We start from the raw sequence: 21,254 nt of genomic DNA, 5'->3' as shown, positions 1-21,254 counted from the left end.
GGCACACTTTGACGTGTTTTAACCATAGATAAAAAATGCTGATAGTATTGCCATATATTATAATCATTACGCAGCAGAGAAATTCAATTCGTGATTATATATGTAATTATTATTATATCAGGCAATTGTGCCGGTTACGCCACGTGGGGCTTACTATGAGTTGAATAGGGTTTGCATATTATTATATACTGTGTAGAATGAAGGAGTGAATATAATTAATATTACAACTCTTGGCAGCATTCGCGATTTTTAGGTTAACAGATGATGCAGTCGTTTCGTTAGAAAGAATTGACATTTTCGTTTTAAAAATAATTCAAGCATGAACATTCTAGCATCGTAATTGTAGGTACCTAGGTATTCTAATAAACAATATTCGCATTGTAATACATATTATAATGGCGGTTTTTCACATCAACATAGGCTAGGATTCCCGGTGCTCTTACCCGGACAAGTCGGTTTTTTTATGTCAATATCCGTGTCCGGTATCTTTTTTTATTTTTATCGAAAAATGCGTCATAATATTATGTCCTCGTTTCGCTTTACATGTAAATTGTACGTAAAACATTTTACCGTAGTACGTTTGCGTGAGCTTTCTGTCGTAAATGGCCGTATACTGTACAATATGAACAATAATTCATTTTATATACCTAGCCGATTGTGTCAAAATTCATGAATAATAATTCAAGAATGAAAACCTAACCTGACCTAACAAATAATCCTGTACCTACCTATATCAGCTACATGGGCACCAGCAGCGTGGTGCAAGGTGGTGCAAGTGCACTACCTTTGGCTCAAAATCTTTTGTTGATAATGTAATATATCAATTTTATTTATTGAAGCAAATTCTACACATAAAACATCATTTTAATTTAATATTTTTTTTATTTAAAACATTTTGCAAAAGATGACATGGATGACGCAATGGAAGAGCATAGCTTTTGGGCATTTGGGTATAATTCCCATATTATTTTTTGAGCCCCACCTAGTATAATTATATGATCAGACATGTTGGCACAGTCATCGTATCCTTGTCTACCCAAAATAAAATGCAGAACCAATCCAATATCCTGTTCCGAATATAATATTATCGTATATAAAGGTTGCACAGCTAAATCCGACAGAGCAGAATAGACTATAAATTCTTCATGTATTTTGAAAATGTTAATATTATCTTTGTGCAGGTATCGAATTGAACCTGTTTGTAGTTTTGATTCTCTTTTAGATGGACGCTTACTATAGAATCCCGCCGCCTGCGAGGTGCGTTCAACCATTCGCTTTCTCAACCAGGAGGAAGTCCACCCTATTGAAATCCATCGTCGTCTCACATCCGTTTATGGTAATGTGATGAACCAGCAGACAATGTCAGAAAGTAGTGTGACTCAGAATAATTAAGAAAATCCCATTTATATACATAATATATTATTATAATCGATAGTGAGTCGCCCATTTCCAAAATTCATCTTGTCCAGTTTTGATTTAAAATGAACTGAATATGCAGTTATATTGCTAATTCAAATGGGCACGTACATACCTATTATTATTCTATAAAAATAATCCTATAGTAATGTTTTGCAGCCCGTATAACGGTTGATAAACAAGGTCCAATTTCAAAATGCGTATTGTCCATAAAACTGTGTCAAAAGTCATCTTGTCCATGTGAAATCTTTAAATATTTCAAAAACTGTGTACGATAATTAAGAAAACGATGTGTTTTTAACAAGCATACATTAAATTTTAATTTAATTAACAAAACGTAAAAGTTCTCTTTATGTAGATGTTTCACATCATAACTCACCTTGTCCGTAAAAACATTTCCTGTGTCCAAACTGTGTCAAAAGTCATCTTGTCCATATGACAAATCTTCAATTATTAATATCTTCAAAACTGTGTATGATATTGATATGTGTTTTTATTTAACGGGCATAATAGTATATTTATTTCAATTTGATTAAAAAAAAAATTTTTTTTCATTAGAGGTTCCATACACGTTTTTCGTGAATATCTCTAAACCAAACAAAATGCCCAAGGTGGCGTTTGGAAATGGGCGACCCTTCTATATGGATCACCGAGTATTAATAGCCATTATTATTTTAAAGTTTGTCGTAATTAGATATGACTCCTTTTGCATTGTAGTCAATGTGCTTGGGCGCAATACCCGAGAGATGCGGGTTCGATTCCGGCGAGGTGTCTCACGTTTTTCAAAAAGATTTTTTCTATTTGGTTAGAAATAAGTATTTTAAAAATTATTTCCATGGTAGAGATGAGCAGGTACGTCGAGGCAATATTTACAATTGTAGTAACTCAAGCTAATACAAAACTTCCAAACATTCTAAGTGAAGATCGCTTCACGTTGGCAATATGACGCCACAAATTTTCTAAACTAAATAAAATTCATCTTTGTGGCAACCAGATCAGACGATCCGATGGGTCCGTAGCTGGTTGAACCGACTTGAGTAATACTGGACTGAGTAATACCGCCACAGGTCATGTTGAATGCCGGCGCTCCATTGGCACGCAAGTCAGACGATTTACAGTCTTCGGACTTTTTTTTCGCGTGGAGCACCCCAGGTCTGCGGACTTTTTAATCCGCAGACCAGGCTCGTTGGATTTCAAACATGTTTGATATTTTACTCGCCGAGCCGCTGAAATTCGTACGTTCACCACGCTTTACCGTCACATTATTTATATCTATGCCGACGGACGACAGCGCCATATATTAGTCTATGAGCGCCATCATTATTTTACTGTCATTCAAAGTGTTCGGACATCGAAAACAACAATGGTAGATCTACGAGTGCATTCGAAAAGTTTCTTGGAAGATTTTATTAGTTGTTTTAAAGACAACCCGTCGTTGTGGAAGACGACAAGAATCGTGATGCCAAGTCCTTGGCGTATGCGGAACTTTTGGAAATATTAATCAAGGTGGAGCCGCAGGCAACGGTCAACGATGTCAAAAAGAAAATACAGACATTGAGGTCGGGTTACAGAAAGGAGAGAAATAAAGTAAGGACATCATATCGAAGCGGAGCCGGCACAGACGCAGTATATCTACCCAAACTGTGGTACTATAAAAATTTGGAGTTCTTGAACGACCAAATGGAAGGTACGTGGGAATGCTTTAAAGCTATTTATTATTCACGTGCAGATTATGAAATTGTCGTAGCTCTGAAAGTGACATCGCATTAGATTAGCTACTATTAAGCAATTAAAACATACAGCTATGAATCATTTCTAGTCACAATAAAATTACTTATTCTTTGCTGAGGTAGGTAATAAATAATAATAATATATAGGTACGAGGGAATGCTTTAAAGCTATTTATTATACACGTGCAGACTATGACATTGTCGTAGCTCTGAAAGTGACATCGCATTAGATTAGCAACTATTAAGCAATTAAAACATACAGCTATGAATCATTTCTAGTCACAATAAAATTACTTATTCTTTGCTGAGGTAGGTAAGAAATAATAATATATAGGTACGATCATGGCGGTGGAAGCGCGGCTTAAGCGTTGGCTTATTGAGTCGTGGTTGGGTCCCAGGTTCAAATCCTGGGTCTGACAAGTACACATTGAATTTCAATTTGTGTATGAGTCAGAGTATGGACCTAATATGTTGAGCAAGTGGCTGACATCCATTTCTCGTAAAAACAAAATCTGTCAATACAAACTTCCACTCCGTGGAGGTCCATATTGTGATCGGACATGGTCGAAAGAAGAAGAAAAGAAATGATCATGAAATCAAAAATCGCTCGAGTTAGGTTCCTTCAGAGACAATCAATAAATCGTCAATCATCAATCAAAATTAATGGTACAGTTTGGTTATGAGGAATACAGCGGAAAACACATTTTGAAAATACCTGATATACTGGATTACACCAATTATACCAATATAAATAATCATATCAATATTAACCGTATGAAGGAATGGGTACTTAGGGGAGAGATAATAAAAAACAAGTTTGAGTATTATGTTGTATTTTAACAATTTACATTTTGTTTTACAGAATCGAGCTCAATATCCAGCATGGCGGACGATTTGGAAAACATGTCTCCTGATGAGAGTTACTCCAACTCGTTAAACAACGAAGATTGTATTGAGGTAAAACATTTTAACTAAACTGTTACATTGGTTTAATTTATCTATTGCTTATCATACTTTCTTGCCATGTGACAGCCCCGGTAGTATTAAAATATTTTTCAAAATCTCCTCGCGCTTTCTTAGCATTGGCAGTCGAGTTCCGATTAGTCGTTGCTTCCAAAGGCGCTAAGGTGTCCTGTAACCTCAGTCCGAGCTCTATTAAACCTGTCTCAGGATTTTCCCTATCAAGGTCATGAGAAGGAGTATAAGAATGTGTTGATTTGCGACGAAGAAAGTTGTGCAGCACACAGCAAGCTAATACAACTGTATTGATATTTTCAATTTTCATGTTTATTGGAGCTTGAAAAATGCGGAATCTAGCAGCTAAAATGCCAAAAACATTTTCTATAATTCGCCTGGCTCTGCATGTCCGATAATTATATATTATTTTACTGTGATTTAATTGCCTTTGTGAATACGGCTTTAAGAAATCGTTACGTAATGCAAAGGCTTCATCGCCAATGGCAGTGCATCAGAATTAGCAGTAGGTTTTTTTTGTGCAGGTATTTTTAATCTGCCTTCGTCTAAACGTTTGAAATAAATAGTTTTTCTCAGTACGCCTCCATCAGAAATACGTCCATTTGTTCCAACATCAACATAAATAAATTCATAATTAGCATTTGCAATCGCCATCAAAACAATGCTGTGGAAATGTTTGTAATTATAAAAGTGGGAGCCGGCGCCTGCAGGTGGCACATTGCAATGTGTTTCCCATCAACTGCGCCCAGGCAATTTGGAAATTGCCATTTACTATTAAATTCTTCTGCAATCGTCTCCATTTCTTCGTGCGTATCAGGGAACTGCAACAAAAAATAATCAATATTTTATTTACAGATAGAATATTCGCCTTCAACATCAACGTTGTCGACTACTCCAAGGTCGAATCTTAATAGAGCACCAGAACCCCCATCGTTCAAACAAAAAAAATCGAATGATAGCGCCAACAAAGTGTTAGAATTAATCACCGACAAACTAAGCAAGACTGAAGATGAATTTGATGTTTTTGGCAAAATGATGGCCATGAAACTACGATCGATGTCACAGGGACAAAGATTGCTGGCCGAGAAGCTGATGCATGAAGTTGCCTTTATGGGACAAAGTGACAAAATAATGCCAGCAACTACTGTTCATACTCAACCAGTTTATCGTATATTAAGCAAAAATGTACAAAAGCCGGTATAATAAATTAATGTTTTTTGTGTGAATAAATATCTTGTAAAATATTTGTTTTTTTGTTTGTTTTTTATGCCTATAAACCTTAAGGCTTAAGCGATACAACAAATGGTAAGTATTTGAGTTATGTTAGCATACCTATATTATTATGTGGCCTCATTTAGAAATCAAATTCCATGCTTGCTTTTCGAAGAATATGACTAGTATTACAATACATTCAACAGGAATAATTAAGTAGCTTGCTTACAGCCTATATGGAGAGTCCTGGCTAGGTACAGAATTCTAACGGTCTATTGAATATTTAGCATGTCAACGATGGCCTTATTTGTGACTATATATATACCTATCTCAAATGCATCTTGTCTGTCATTCTTATGCTGTTGCCGTCTATGAGTTATATAGGTAAAACAATCCACTAAACGTTCACTTTATAAGACCAACCGACGTCTACTTGTTAATTATATATTTGTAAATTTGCCCAACTTTATTAGATGACGTATAATATAATACACACCTTGAAATATTCTCCTTTCAAAACGTCAATAATGACTTGGCAAGTTTCGGGAATTGTCTTGCCCAGAGTTTGTCTTCCAATCGCAGTTCTATAATGCAAGTCAGTGAACGTTCCGCCGGCAGTCAAAAATCGCAGGGTTGCACATAATCTATCATGAGGAGAAATAGCTTCCCTCATAATAGTATTTTTTTTAATAAATGGGGAGACCAAATTATACAGTTCTGTGTATACATCCTCCGACATTCGCAAATAATTGCGGAAATCGCTCGGTTGCAAACGCAATTCTCATATTAAATTTGTGTGGGATAATGTCGTTCGTTTCCTTAACCATTGTTTCACCCAGTATTTGTGTACCCTTTGCTTCGTTATTAGATTATCTGCCACCCAATAACCCAAAAAACACAAAACGTCGGTATCATTTAACGCCATCACGATTTAACTGTCAAATTTACGTATATTATCTATGCTGTCAAAGTCGACGGTTTTACTCGTCAAATTAATAATATACCTCGTTTCGTTGAACGTCTGTTAGCCAGTAGCAGAATGTAGAAAAATCTGAAGACTTATTGTCCTCGGACTTTTGGCTCGCCAATGGAGCGCTGGCAGAACGGGTAACAGGACAGCGCTCGAAATGGAAAAATTTACGAACCGGAGCGCTCGACAGTTTTCTGAAGATTTTTACATAGTAAAGTTAACAAAGTTTATGTGTTTTTTTCATAAAATTAAGTGTGTTAGATTTGCTATTAAATTATGGCCTATCCAGCTCAGACGTTCAAATTATTTATTCCACGAGACTAGACTAGACTTTATTACTTTTTGTAATAAATCGAGACTTAAAATATTTTTTTTCGTAGGGTTATGTCGCGTTTTGGAATTTATAGATCAATACATATTGCGAAAATTATACAAAGAATACGTGCGTATTTTTTTCTCGATTTTGACCAAATGTGGACTTATCGCTTTATGGAATTAAACGCCTCATTTGTTCCACATACACATGCGCGAAACGTCAAAGAACAGCTGATGGCTGTCACTCGATTTACATTTCGAATTATACACCCGGAATAAAGATCGCAGATTTATTTGAATTAAAAAAATCTTCGTGGTTATTGTTTTAATTATTTATCTGGTAGTTCTTTAATAAAATATTCTTTTTATAATTAATTTTTATTAAATATCTTAACACTAATTTTTGTATACTTACTAAAGAATTAACAACAATTATTTTTTATAAACTTGTTGTGTACTTAATTTTATTGTATAAAACTATCTATATCTAATTGTATAATTATTTATATTTATAGGTATGGCTGCGCACTTATTATATTATTAAGGCACCCACTGACTATAATGATTAGAAACCGGCTGCCATGCGCGGCTGATGATGAGTGATATCATCGCAAGATGATGCAATTGTTTAGATCGAACAAATCGTCACAATTACGATATCTTTACACTAAATGCCTTTCGAACTCTAATCGCGGCAAGAGCTTTCTCACGGAAAACAAATGAATGCATTAAATGCACCACTATTTACGCGGTTAAATCTTGTCTTTTCTTCCCGAATGAATATTTTCAACTTTTTTCCCGGAGAGGAACGGCACGTCATCCCCTGCGGCTTATTCTTTCCCACTCTTTATTATAAATTCTAACTCAATAGCCTGGACGCTATCGGAAAAAATTACAACATTTCTCCCGAATGATAATCCAGTTATATGATGACGTTTACGTTTAATTTTATACTAGTCGCCCATTGGTAGGAAATGTCTTCGCATTCATTCAATACATGTACCCAAAACGATTTTATACAATGCAAAGAAGATTATAGTTATAAATTAGCTTTAGTTTACAGCATTTAGCTAATGATATCGCCTGAAGTTTTCACATAGAAATTATATATTTTTCATATAAGACCATTCGGTCTGCCTGAAAAAAAATCAATAGTTCACTCTGAGTGGCTGTAAGTCACTCAGACCGAACTATGAGACTTATCACATATTTTTTTAGCTTCGTCTCGAGGTAGGCGACGTACTTCGACGTAAAATCGACATTCAGACCATAACAGCTGTGACGTCACAATATCGTCGCAAAAATGCTAGCTGAAGGCGCGCATTTTGTGGTCGTGTCAGCATCTTAGTTATTTACGCTGGTTTTAACTAGTAGTCGTGACATTAAATGATTATCCAATTGCATTATGTTGACTAGCGGTTTTAGTACAAAATATTTTTTTCTAGTATGTGTATGCATGAGATGTTTTCAAATTAGCTATATTCAGTTTAAAGAATATGACATTCTCATACATTATTGTCTTATTCGTTGAATAAATAATAGTTAAACAATGGAACAACAAGAATAAATCATTTAGTTTGATATCATAGGACTAGATATGATTAAGTGAACAATTCATTTTCAAGTTTCATTTTCGGTAAATTTTGTAACAGGATGTTAAACATGAGTAATAATATTGATCACATTAAACTGTTTTCATTAGAATGAGTTATTTTGTGTGATTTAAAATTAAAAAAATTTCTACAAGTATAAACACAAAAATATCACATTTAAATGGATTTTCATCAAAATGCGTCTTTTTGCTTTATTTCATATTACTAGATGTTATAAATGTCGTCACAAATTGATGACATTCGAATAGCTTTATACTAGTATGTATCATTAAATGTAATTTCATCCGAAGAGATCTTATACATGAGTAATCATATTGATCACATCTCAATTACTTTTCACCAGAATGTGTCATTTTGTGTACTTTTAAAATACGGGAAGATGTACAAGAGTATTCACATTGATGACATTTGAATGGCTGTATACCAGTATGCGTCATTTTGTGTAATTTCATCTGACTAGATCTTTTACAATTATAATCACATTGCTCACATTTAAACGGCTTATCTGGAGAATGAGTCATTTTGTGTGATTTCATGTAAGCAGATGTTATACATGCGTAATCACATTGATCACATTTAAATGGCTTTATATCGGTATGTATCAATAAATGTAATTTCAGCTTTATAGATGTTATACATGAGAAATCGCATTGATCACATTTAAATGGCTTTTCACCAGAATGGGTCATTTTATGTGCTTTCAGATAACGGGAAAATGTACAAGAGTAATCACATTGATCACATTTAAATGGCTTTATACCAGAATGTGTCAGTTTGTGTTGTTTCATAATAGCAGATGTTTTACAAGAGTAATTACACTGATCACAGTTAAATGGTTTTATACTAGAATGAGTCATCATATGTGATTTCATGTAGGACGACGATATACAAGAATAATCACAATGGGCACATTTAAATGGCTTTACACCAGAATGAGACATTTTGTGTCGTTTCATGTAATGAGATGTTTTACAAAAATAATCACAAGTGTCACATTTAAATGGCATTATACCTGTATGTGACATTTTATGTGCTTTCAGATAACGGGATGTTATACAAGAGTAATTACATTGATCACATTTAAATGGCTTTATACCAGAATGTGTCAGTTTGTGTTGTTTCATGCTACCAGATGTTTTACAAGAGTAATTACACTGATCACATTTAAATGATATTATACCAGAATGTGACATTATATGTAATTTCATGCGGGACGATGTTTTACAAGAATAATCACAAAGGGCACATTTAAATGGGTTTACACCAGAATGAGTCATTTTGTGTAGTTTCATGTCACGAGATATTTTACAAAAATATTCACAAGTGTTACATTTAAATGGCATTATACCTGTATGTGACATTATATGTAATTTCATTTGACTAAATGTTACACATGAGTAATCACATTGATCACATTTAAATGGTTTTACACCAGAATGTGTCATTTTGTGTCGTTTCATGTTACTAGATATTTTACAAGAATAATCACATTGATTACATTGAAATGGCTTTTCTCCGGTATGCAGCAATTTAAGTTTTTTCGTCTTACTAGAATAATTAGATTCATCGCTTTTAAATGGAGTGTGACAAGAGACTTCACATTTACTACGTTTACATTGTTTAACATCCTTATTAGTGATTTTATGGATTATATTTTTATGCAACACTTTGTGAAACTCGAGCAAGTCTAACGATGAAAAAAAATTATAACATATACCGCACACAAAATTATTAAGATGAAAATATTTTTTTTCCAACTTTATAACAGCCACCAATTCGGGGAATGATTTAGAAACATTTCGTTTCATAGTGCCACGTATTTTTTTAAATCTTTTGTTGTATTCCTCGAGTTCATTTTTAATATCTTGTTCGTCGATTTTTATGATGTTATCAATTTTCTCTTCTTCCGACAACTTGAGATTTGCTGCGTTATCCTAAAAAACATTTATAATACAATTATTAGCACCACACGATCTCGACAGCATAACCATTTTTTAAACTTTCATCCGCATTACATGTGTGAAGTTAATTATCTACTTAAGTTACACAGGTTTCCTAGTTAAGCTGAACGATGCAAAAAAAACTTTGTTTTAAGATACATGTCGTTTTCATAACAGATAAGTGGGTATAATCATCCTGTTAGTTTTTCGTTCTAATCCAGGTATCAATTTGACCTCGATCGGCCTTGATAATTTACGTATGGTTCACATTTCATTTTACAAAATAGATTCTCATCCGGATGATCAAAGTGAAGTAGCTTTTTGTTTCACCCTGCAAGTGTGTTTGGCATCCTTCAGAATATCAATTTGAGTTGGCTGTAGTGTACTTTAGGTGAATAAACTATTGTTTTAACTCAACCATTGTCGTATGTCTTAAGTGAGAGGAGTAAAAGAAGGTACTACATTTTGGAACAGTAGATGAAGATTTCACAATGGGATAGTAGGTACATTTGCTTGCGGCATGCTCCTTCTATTGAATTTATTGACCCATCGGTACTGTTTATGATTACGCCATGTGTATGTCTATTTTCCGTTTTAATTTTAATCGCGCGTTTAAAGATGGACGTGGAGAACGAAACAATTTCACTTAATCGACCGAAAGACAAATTTGACAGTTGATAACTTGATTCGAATTAAATATGCATCTGCATGTGTATGTATTCAACCAACTCAGGTATAGTAAAGAAGTTTGAATAATAACCTTTTCTAAATTATCCATTTTCCAACTTTATGTTTTACGAATGTTTTTATCTTTTTTAACGATATCCAATTATATTCATCGCAACTGTACCTAATATTTGATTTAATTTAATTTCATTAGTTACACTACTTATGACCGCGCTGTTATTGGGACATCATATATTATTTTATAATAAATTATATTTTTTCTACTTATTCTCTGTGATTGATTTTACTGGTTAACCTAAATCAATAAAATATATATATATACTTACCCCACTCATTATTATTATATACTTTGCACGTAAGCATAAAAAGGGTTGCCCTTGCTGCTATAGATTATAGGATGATGCATATGCTATACTATAACTTCGAAAATATATTTGTTTGTACCGTCGTGTCGGTTTTTCTTTATACAAATCCACACGCGCAGTCGGAATTCGACAAAAATTGAAGGGTAGATGGAGGCAGACGAGCCGGAGTGCGTGGTGCTCGAATTTTAAATTTAGCCCGTTGCACCCCGGGGACAGTTTTACGGATTTTGCGGAAAAGGGCCTTGCAACACGGACGTAATTGTTGCAACCAAGGCCTGAACAAAAACGATGCATGAGTGCGAGTGAGAAAATATTCGGCACCCTTATAATCTCTACGGCTATTTTTTGTGTTAAACATAAAGTCAATTAAATATTTTTAGTTAATTAAGTATGAAAGATGGTTCTGTGTGTTGAATTAAAATATGGTAGCCGTACTGATAAGCAAGAAGATGGTATTATTTTTCATGGGTAAGTTGATACATATTCGTGATAATGTATTTGTATATTATTATATATTTTAATATCGGTGACTTAGTGTTTCTTTAAAATAACTTTAAATATGGATATCTTTACCTGATGGTTGCATTTTGACCGCTTAAAAATACTATATAACGTAAAAAAATAGAAAATTATATTTTAATTCTGAGCGTCTAGTGCGAGCACTTTGGGCGAGCACTAGCGAAGTGGTCTATGGTCTCAAACATTTGTAGACGAATGCGTTCACTCGCCTCAAACCAAACGCACGGCACGCGCTTCATTTAGCGATGCAACGGGTGGCGTCTAGATATATCTATAGTCGATGGTTGCGACCGTTATTTTTTATTGAAAATGTTGCTAGAATGTGTACATTTAAAAAATATTGGCGTTTATTTCAGCTCGATCAGAGGTCAAATGGCAACGTTAGATACACATAATTGTTATGAGAATCGCTAATCGGCAAGGAGCCAACCGAGCTGCCATATTAGTCGGAATGCTTCACTTACGGACAATTGTATGTAGCGGCATCAAAAGGGGGGTAGTGGGGCGATACTGCTAGTATTATCATATCAGAACTTACAATACTAAAATCATGCAATAAAAGCATTTATTTGTAAACCTTACGTTGTATTCTTCGAATTCCTTCTTAATCGCATGTTCATCAATGTGTATGTCGGAGTAAATTTTATCTGCTTTTGACATACGAAACGAAACTAACCCGCCCCGCACCACACACAGTCATAATCGAGCGTATCAAGAGGCTCTACATCTGGATGTGAAGCATCAGTATTTTTTAATGGAATGTCTGAGGATCCGATACCTAAAACTGAGGTCACCACTATGTGCTCATGGAAGAGATGAGTACGGTGGGAATGGGACGATTTGGCACCGCGAACTGGCCTCCGCCGATTGGCCTCCGGTAATTGGCCGCCGGTACAATCGGACACCGGCCCAATTGGACGCCGACCCAATTCGACGCCGACCCAATTGGCCTCCGGAAGGATTGGACACCGCACAGTTGAATTAAATGCGCAAAGGAATAGACGTACGTTACGATTTGTTGGAGTAAATAAGCAAGTCAGTTTAATATGCTTCTATCATCTCAGTAGTTGTACCTTATACATTTCGCGCTTGACACATTTTTAATATAGATTGAGAATAATTATTATGCCTTATGATGTTTATTAAAAGAAAATAATTCTTCCCTCGCTAAAACTTAAAGATGTGCATAATCAGTTAATTTATTGTCTATACATGGGTACTTATTTATATTTACAACAAATATTTCCGGGCCGAAATCCCGAAAAATAAAAAAAAATACAAACATCAATAATTGCGCAATTTTTTGCAAGAGACACAAAAACCCATTTTTTTGTGGAAATATAAAAAAAATGTAAAATACAAACATCAATAATTGCGCAATCGTGAATTTTTACAAGAGACACAAAATCCATTCGTTCTACAAAATGGTTTCTCCTGAAAAAAAATTGCGCAATCGGAAAAACCCATTTTCCGCAATTTTTTTTTTTTATTTAATTATTTTATTAATTTATTTTTATTTTATTAATTTTTATTTATATTTATTTTATTTTTCGGGATTTCAGCATTCGGGATTTCGGCCTTTTGTTTGTAATTTCATACTATCTAATACGCATTTATGCATGTTTGGGCTTTATAATAATATTAAGTCGATAAAACGCTGAAATATAATGTAATTTTCATTCTAACATCTAACATTATTTTAAATATTTGTTGTAAATATAAATAAGTACCCATGTATAGACAATAAATTATATGATTATGCACATCTTTAAGTTTTAGCGAGGTAAAAATTATTTTCTTTTAATAAACATCATAAGGCATAATAATTATTCTCAATCTATATTAAAAATGTGTCAAGCGCGAAATGTATAAGGTACAACTACTGAGATGATAGAAGCATATTAAACTGACTTGCTTATTTACTCCAACAAATCGTAACGTACGTCTATTCCTTTGCGCATTTAATTCAACTGTGCGGTGTCCAATCCTTCCGGAGGCCAATTGGGTCGGCGTCGAATTGGGTCGGCGTCCAATTGGGCCGGTGTCCGATTGTACCGGCGGCCAATTACCGGAGGCCAATCGGCGGAGGCCAGTTCGCGGTGCCAAATCGTCCTAGACCCGAGTACGGTGACTTAACAAAAATAATGAGTAAGAGATGAAGATATGCCATGTAGTTATCTCTCCGTCTGCATAGATATAAATAATAAAATATGTTGTGGTGCTGATTCCGTCATCTCGTAGGAGAAATCACTGTATAACCCCAAGTTTTCAGTTATTTTTCTTTCTTTCTTCTCTCAGAACCTTGACGAAAGTCTACAAGCTCTTCTTTAATAGGTATATACACGCGAATACTACAGAAGGCGTCAATAAAATGCCATTTGCCCTTGGTGCTTCATATTATGGGCGCATGGGTCATTGATTGCCACAAATATACTTTTCACCGCGAAAGCATTCCTTCCCAGCTGCAATTACTGACAAAATGGTTTGAAACTGTCAAATAATATCGGTTAACCTCGACTGCACTACGATGAATAGGAACAGTTAAGTAGGTAGGTACCTAAACTTGTATCTATGTATTCATCCAACATGCATATTTTAATACCGCGTAATCATTATTATGTAATTACATAATTTGCAAGTATTGCTTTATTTATTAGTATAATGATAATAAATATCTCTCTAAAATTGCGACGGGTTAAGATAGATGAAATAATTTTACCAATTCATTTAATCATTTATTTAAATAGGTATATTATGAAAATGATAAAAATATCGGAAGTTTTTTACGCAATCACCACATGATAACGATGTGGGGATGGCCCCTATGAACCCTTAAGGTAGAGCTGTACCCGCATGCATAATATTGTCATGTCACATTATGTCACTACATAATATCATCCACTATTTGTTTGTTTTATTGTCATCATCATTTTTATAGACTAGATACGAGAAAGAAACACAATATCTTCATGTTTATACCTATATTGTAAAGTACGTACATAGTTTAAATAAATGTATTACCTGTTTTCCTGGGCTATATTCTGAATACGAACAACTTGGTTGCGGATCTTTATAATTTATTGTATCTTCAATAAACTCTTTCTTGATGTCCACTCGCTGAAATTCGGGTTCCGATTTTATATTTACCATGTCTCTTATTTGAAGGTTCTGAAAAACACAATATACTTATTATTATTTCATTAAATCAAGCTTATTTTATGGAATATCACTCACTTTTATATGATTCATAATAATAATTAGTATATTCATCGCGAGAGCTATATTTCCCATTGCTATACGATTTCTTAGGATCACAGGAGCCTAACTACAAACATGCACGCCGTAATTATAAACAATCCTCGTTGCTGTACATATATATTGTATCCGTTTACAAGATATACTTAGTTGAAAAAACTGTGCTTTATTTAATGAATTATAAATGGTAGCAAAGTTTTTATTTGAGTTTATCTCAAAACTCTTATTGTTATTGTTATTATAGATAGGACCCTGTGATCTTAAAATCCGAATAATGCTGACCAAATGGTTTTTTTTGTAATTATTAATAACCATGTTCTTGCTTTTTCGTACAAGGTAGTTGCTAGTGATTTTGAACAATCACAACATTTAGGCTTTGAGAAAACCACATATATATATTGTGTCCTCACCGGGTAGGTATCGAACCCAGAGCTCCCGGATAGAAGACCAGTGTCGTACACATTGCACCACGAGAGGAACCTAGATGAAATGTTTGGAAACTGTCAAATAATATCGGTTCGGCGTCGACTGGAGTCAAATAAATCCGATCAGTGCAGTATGTCTGTCTTCGCGCAACGGAAATATACGTCATATGCATATTATCATTTACATATACCTAACCTAACTCAAATAATCTAGTATATCGGCTATTATCAAAATGAATTTGCCGATGGCTTCCAATAAACAGACAATAACTCAAAAATTTGCAAAACAATTACCTAATTAAAATAATGTCAAAATAGTGTCAATTTAATTGTTGACCTAAGGTTCTTGTCCGTTTACGGGAAGCCAGTGGCAAACAATTTTTAAAAATTGCCGATATACTACTTTTAACATTTGTTAGGTTAGTTTAGGTTTTCATTCTTGAATTCATAAATTTTGCCAAAATTAACAGTGAAAATTAACGCGGTTCCCGCCTGGCTTCCTGTAAAAAGACTTGTAGGTAACAAAAATAATTCACAAGCCAATAATGTGTAATTCCATGAGGTACTTAGTGGATTTATTTAAGGATTTGGATACGATTGATAAAGGTAACCTTCGCGTAATTTTGCAACGCTTACGAACAAATAAATACATGTATTGACAGATTTTGTTTTTTTTTTCGGGGAAATGGATGTCAGCCACTTGCTCAACCTATTAGGTTCATACTCTGACTCATACACAAATTGTCAGACCCAAGATTCGAACTTGGGACCCACGAAGCTATCGGCCAACGCTTAAGGTGATTCATCAGTGAAACGTCAAATAATTTTCAACCATAGGCGCGACGAAATTTTGCACTCGCTCCCATTCTGAGAGAGAATGTAGAGCTGGAAATACGTCATTTTGCTTCGTGGTGGCGGCGGCCGTATTAATTCTTAAATTTACTTTAAAAAGAAAACATGTCAATGCATATATTATTATTGTTACTGATAAAACAATAAACAGAACATTAAATGGACACATGTTGGATTTATAAGACAAATTATATTTGGTTTGACATGCCTCATTTCCACCCGCGACCCGCAATCCGCGCATCGCTTAGCGACGATCTTTTTAGACCGTGTCTCAACTGAGGTATGGCCTTAAGCCACGCGAACATCGTGGGGTTAAATTGATATACTTGTAAACATGTTGTACTATCCTGCAGATGCAAGAATGCATGCATGAATCAAACAAGTTCGGAAGCTTCTGTATTTTCACGCGACAGTTGGATTTGTTCGATATCTGCGTCTGCGCAGTAGAACGATAGTTGCGAACCTGCCGGCAAAAATACGAACTACGCTGCGCAGCGATTCATTTTTAGGACAGCCTATTTTTACGACTGTCAAACAGTACCATAAAATGCTAACATAGCGGTTTGTTTACTCTTGAAGAATGAGATTGGAGATACATAAGCTTTATAAAACTAACCTCAAAACAATGCTGGAACCGTCAGCAACCTCTTGCTTTATATAATTATTGGTCACAGGGTTAATTTGATGGTTTAAGGGCACCTGCCATTTTGCATCAAATTCGAAATCATCCGGCTCGCATTTCACGTCCATCTTTCGAATCGAAAGCCTACCTACGTTGGATTACCGTAGCAGATCAAAAACGTGCAGGTGTCAGATATTATTCTTTTGACAGTTCTGACAATGGGACACTTTATAGACGCGCATAACTATAAACAAAAGGTGATGATAGTATTGCCATAATATACATTATAAGCATTACGCAACAGAGAAATCCAATTTTTATAAAATTATTATAGGTATATGAGTATTATAATTAAATATTAATATGTATTTATAGTTATTGCATTTATAAAGTGCAGTTGTCATATTTTTATCATCGTTTAACAATTATAAAATAATTTACCTAAACTATAGGAAAGAGAATTTTTAAATATGGTATTTTTTTCAACAGAAAATACGAACGAAGTTTTAAGACGAGTGTCATGTTATAACCTGACACTAAGGCAAATATAAGTTTTTTATGATGGCAACACTACGCAAAAGATCAACCGGAGTATGCTTGCGCACGCCGGATAGCTTGGACAGAGTTCGTAAACTATTTCCGGCGCTAAACAAGAAGGCGGCTTTTTAACATCAAGGCGAAGCGACATTCAGTCTCTCAGTGTTCATCGTTCGAAAGAAGCAGACGTCTCTCTTAAGTTCCGAGCCAATGGAACCGGGGCCCATGGCTTCGATTTCTTGACGTTTTGGAGTCGTTAATAATGGCCAACCAAAGGACGTCCCCCACAGGCCAGGGGATCGAAGGAACCCCATGGTGCCGCCACGTTTGAAGACGCACTCCTCGATTCCGTCCTGGAAGGAATCGAGGACAGCGAAGGAGCTGAAGAGCATTTGTGTATTTGGTATTTATTGTTGCTTTCTTTACGTTACGGTCCACCGAACTATCCATTCTTATTTATATTTCAAATTGTCTGGTTATTATTCTGCGTTAGGCGCTCGTAATTCATTTGATTAATTATACCACTTTATACACGGTCGCCCGCAAGTTAACCTTATACATTAATTATACATCTGTTGAAATTTCTTTACACGCTTTTTATTTAAATTACCTTTCATCAATATTGTCTCTATGCATTTCATAGAGTGGCGCTCAAATCCGAGATTCTATTAATTCCATTTTTATGTCTTTTATTAATATAGGAACCTACACGAATGAGTTAAGTAACCGGACAGGTAACTGAGGTTATAGAGGTATGGTCAATCTACCCACAACCCTGCCTTTCCCCCGAGTCTCATGCTCTCCGCGCTCCTATCCTATCCCATCTCCACGCTCCATACCCAGGCGCACCTGCCTACATACGTCCCATCCAATCCACTCATCTTTTCCAAACGTCACAATCTGATCAATTGTCACAATTTTCACCCTTCCTATAGATATCCGAGATAGAACCAGTCATGAGAAAAAATATTTGTGCATTTTACTGTTCCATAAATATTATTAAGATCACAAAAAAAAAAAAAAAATATTTTTTTTACTATATATTAACTAAAATCCACTACGTGCACGTGAGTGCATCTCAGGTCACAATAGAGTACAATATTGGATACAGTACAAACAATGAAATGAAACAAAAACAATGTGATATCCATATAATGATACAATTTTATTAGAAAAATAATACAATAATCATAATAATATAATGGTGATTGGAAAATTATATTTATTTAGATTAAAAATATAGTACATTAACGGTCAAAACCCTAAAATACTACACATTAATTAGCGCACTTCAGGGAATAGGTTTAGGGACAACCATTCTTTGCTGTAGAAGTAGATCTGTGTTTACTCAGTGTGTTATTGAAGCTAATGGTGAAGAGTTTCTTGGATGACCTTGTATCGATGATGATACTGATGGCTAATTGACTTTCATAACAAATCGTAGGGTTTGCAAGTCTGATTTTCCATGACTATGAAGTATTCCAATCACAGTGAATATTTTCTTTCCTATAAGTTTGCATGTACAATGAGCAAACAATTTCATGTCCATGTCCAACAAATCCATGTCCACAGTGGTCAAAGATCCTCACAGTTTACATGCTTGATGTCCTGTGAAGGCAAACACACCACTGTGAAGATTAATGCGGCTCATCGACTTGTAATCAGTATTTTACAACAGCTGACTGAGTGATGCATATCGTTCTTCGTCTTCTTTGAATCATAACACGTATTGGCCTGAAATAACGAATCGGTGAGGTTGAAGCTGGTAAAAAAGTCATATGTGTAGACGTACAAGGGCAGTTGTTGTGAAGCCAAAGTAACATCACAGCGTTGCATTGAGATTGTATCGTATCTTCATCAGATAGGTAGGATTCACTTCCCCACATGGAGAATAATTTATAGAGCAATTGGAGTCCAGCACCCAATAAACCATATATGGCCATGAACTGAACTCTTCAGCTCAGCATCATTCGTCTTATTAGGCTCAGCGTACTGAAACAATAGAAAATACAATACTATGAATTAATCGATACATTTATTCCTATTTATTAAGTATTCAACACCAGGAATATAAATACTAATGGCCAATAGTATTAATCACTAGGTATAATAAGTATATTAATTATTCTGTCCATCGAATCCTCAATATGGAGATCACAAAGCCCTTTCATCACAAACTGTATCAATTTAATTGGTACTTAATTGATTTTTTAGCAGTGCATGCACTTGCCTAATAAAATGATAAGTTTGATATTTATGACTAAATGAGTAATATAATATGAGCATTGATACCTTATGGTTTCATAAGCCAGGATAGGATCCTGAATTGTGATTTTGAAGGATGTATCTCAGCCTCTAGCAGTGAGTAAAGTTCACTGGTTCTCCAGAATAAAGTCATCATCTGGGCCCAGGAGATGAATGTGAACATCATTACTGTCGTCAGGGTTATATCCTCCACCAACTTCGACATCATTATCATTCAAAATATCACCAATATGCTGGCTATTCAAGGATTCGTCTAAATGTAAACAAAAAACATAACCTCAATAAATCAGATATACTAATGTCAAAATATATCACTCTAGACCTGAGTTACTCATGTGTGTACCGAATTTTGAAACTATGATTATAATATTTTACAAAAGTGTAAAGATAATTTAAAGTATACGGAATATTACTATGATTCATTGTGAAACTAAATACATCATTGGTTTTTAATATAAATAAATATTAATATTTAATTAAAAGCACTTACTTGTCAGAGTTGACTTTTTAGCCGCCATTTTTGTCTTGTGCAAATATCCATAACTTCAAAGTCAAAATAACAATTTATTTTAAAACTACATAGGCTAGTGTTTTGCTCTAGTGGTAGAAAAATATACTATCTATACCACTGTAGTCAAATGTGGTTCAAGTATCCATTCAAATCATTACTAAAAAATATTTAAATAACGTCCACATATGTGTACCTCAGGACGCAAGAGGATATCATGACAAGAGGTGAACCATAGACAGCATGATCTTAGCTAAGGACGATGTTTCTGCATAGTGTTTTGTACTGAGGAAATTTTAGTTGAGACAAATGTTTCTGCATTAGGCGCTGACATTATTGATTATACCCTTCCGCAATCTGATTGTACAATGTTTGAACCGTATAAATGAAGGCGCAGAACCAATTGTTTGAAAATCAACGCGTGGAATCATTAGGTCCTATCATCTTATTGATGTTTGAATGTCGTATAATTAGCACTTTTAATACCACAATGCCATGCTTTGTTTCTTCTAAAAAAAAGGAAACATATTCACACGTTGTCTGTCAATGCATTTGTATACTTAATATAATGTTTTCTGTCCGCAGTCAAATTTAACATATGATATTGATATTGATGCAGGTACCTGATTCTCTGCCTTGTATTCCGAAAAAGAACACCCAGGTTGTGATTCTTCATAGTTGGTTTGGCCGTCTTCAATAGACTTATTCTTGAAGTCAACAAGTTGGCAGTTTATAGTGGCAGGGTTAGTTTCAGGATTCTTAAAAAAAATAATAGATTATATTAGGTAGATATTAAACTATACTTTTAATCGTATTGATAATACTTTAGGACGTTAAGTACAAAACAAGGGAACCGTTCAATCCCTAGGTAAAATGCCAACCATAACCAGATGTAAAGTCACCTTTCATTTTACAACGTTTTTCTTAGCTCGTATTCTTATTTGTTCGGTACAAATCTTGCAATCGATTAACTAACTTTCCGATTAGCTAGATATTTTAAACTTTTAGAATATATCAAAACACGATGCCAATGCATTTTTTAATACTT

The 21,254-nt window shown here is 34.6% G+C and overlaps 1 protein-coding gene and 2 long non-coding RNA genes across 3 annotated transcripts; 1 reads left to right on the top strand and 2 right to left on the bottom strand.

The window, feature by feature from the left end:
* Window positions 1-3,911: 3,911 nt before the first annotated feature.
* LOC147076552 (uncharacterized) lies at window positions 3,912-5,443 on the top strand. Its single transcript, XM_085940330.1, has 2 exons — window positions 3,912-4,103; window positions 4,977-5,443. Exons 1-2 carry the CDS (start codon window positions 4,029-4,031, stop codon window positions 5,322-5,324), a joined length of 423 nt encoding a protein of 140 aa, XP_085796456.1. The 5' UTR covers window positions 3,912-4,028; the 3' UTR covers window positions 5,325-5,443.
* A 2,616-nt stretch (window positions 5,444-8,059) lies between these two features.
* Window positions 8,060-20,955, bottom strand: LOC147076550 (uncharacterized). Its single transcript, XR_015069317.1, has 3 exons — window positions 20,830-20,955; window positions 14,764-14,910; window positions 8,060-10,165 (listed from the first exon to the last, which is right to left on the bottom strand). It is a non-coding gene; the product is annotated as an uncharacterized LOC147076550 (long non-coding RNA).
* Window positions 18,575-20,332, bottom strand: LOC147076551 (uncharacterized). Its single transcript, XR_015069643.1, has 3 exons — window positions 20,189-20,332; window positions 19,726-19,951; window positions 18,575-19,425 (listed from the first exon to the last, which is right to left on the bottom strand). It is a non-coding gene; the product is annotated as an uncharacterized LOC147076551 (long non-coding RNA).
* Window positions 20,956-21,254: the final 299 nt, after the last annotated feature.

This window comes from Rhyacophila brunnea, unplaced genomic scaffold, assembly GCF_057557595.1.
Source record: "Rhyacophila brunnea isolate RB1 unplaced genomic scaffold, BYU_Rbru_1.0 scaffold_13, whole genome shotgun sequence".
NCBI lineage: Eukaryota > Metazoa > Arthropoda > Insecta > Trichoptera > Rhyacophilidae > Rhyacophila > Rhyacophila brunnea.
The sequence above is the reverse complement of the archived record's forward strand: the minus strand, read 5'-3'. Positions and strand labels throughout refer to the sequence as shown.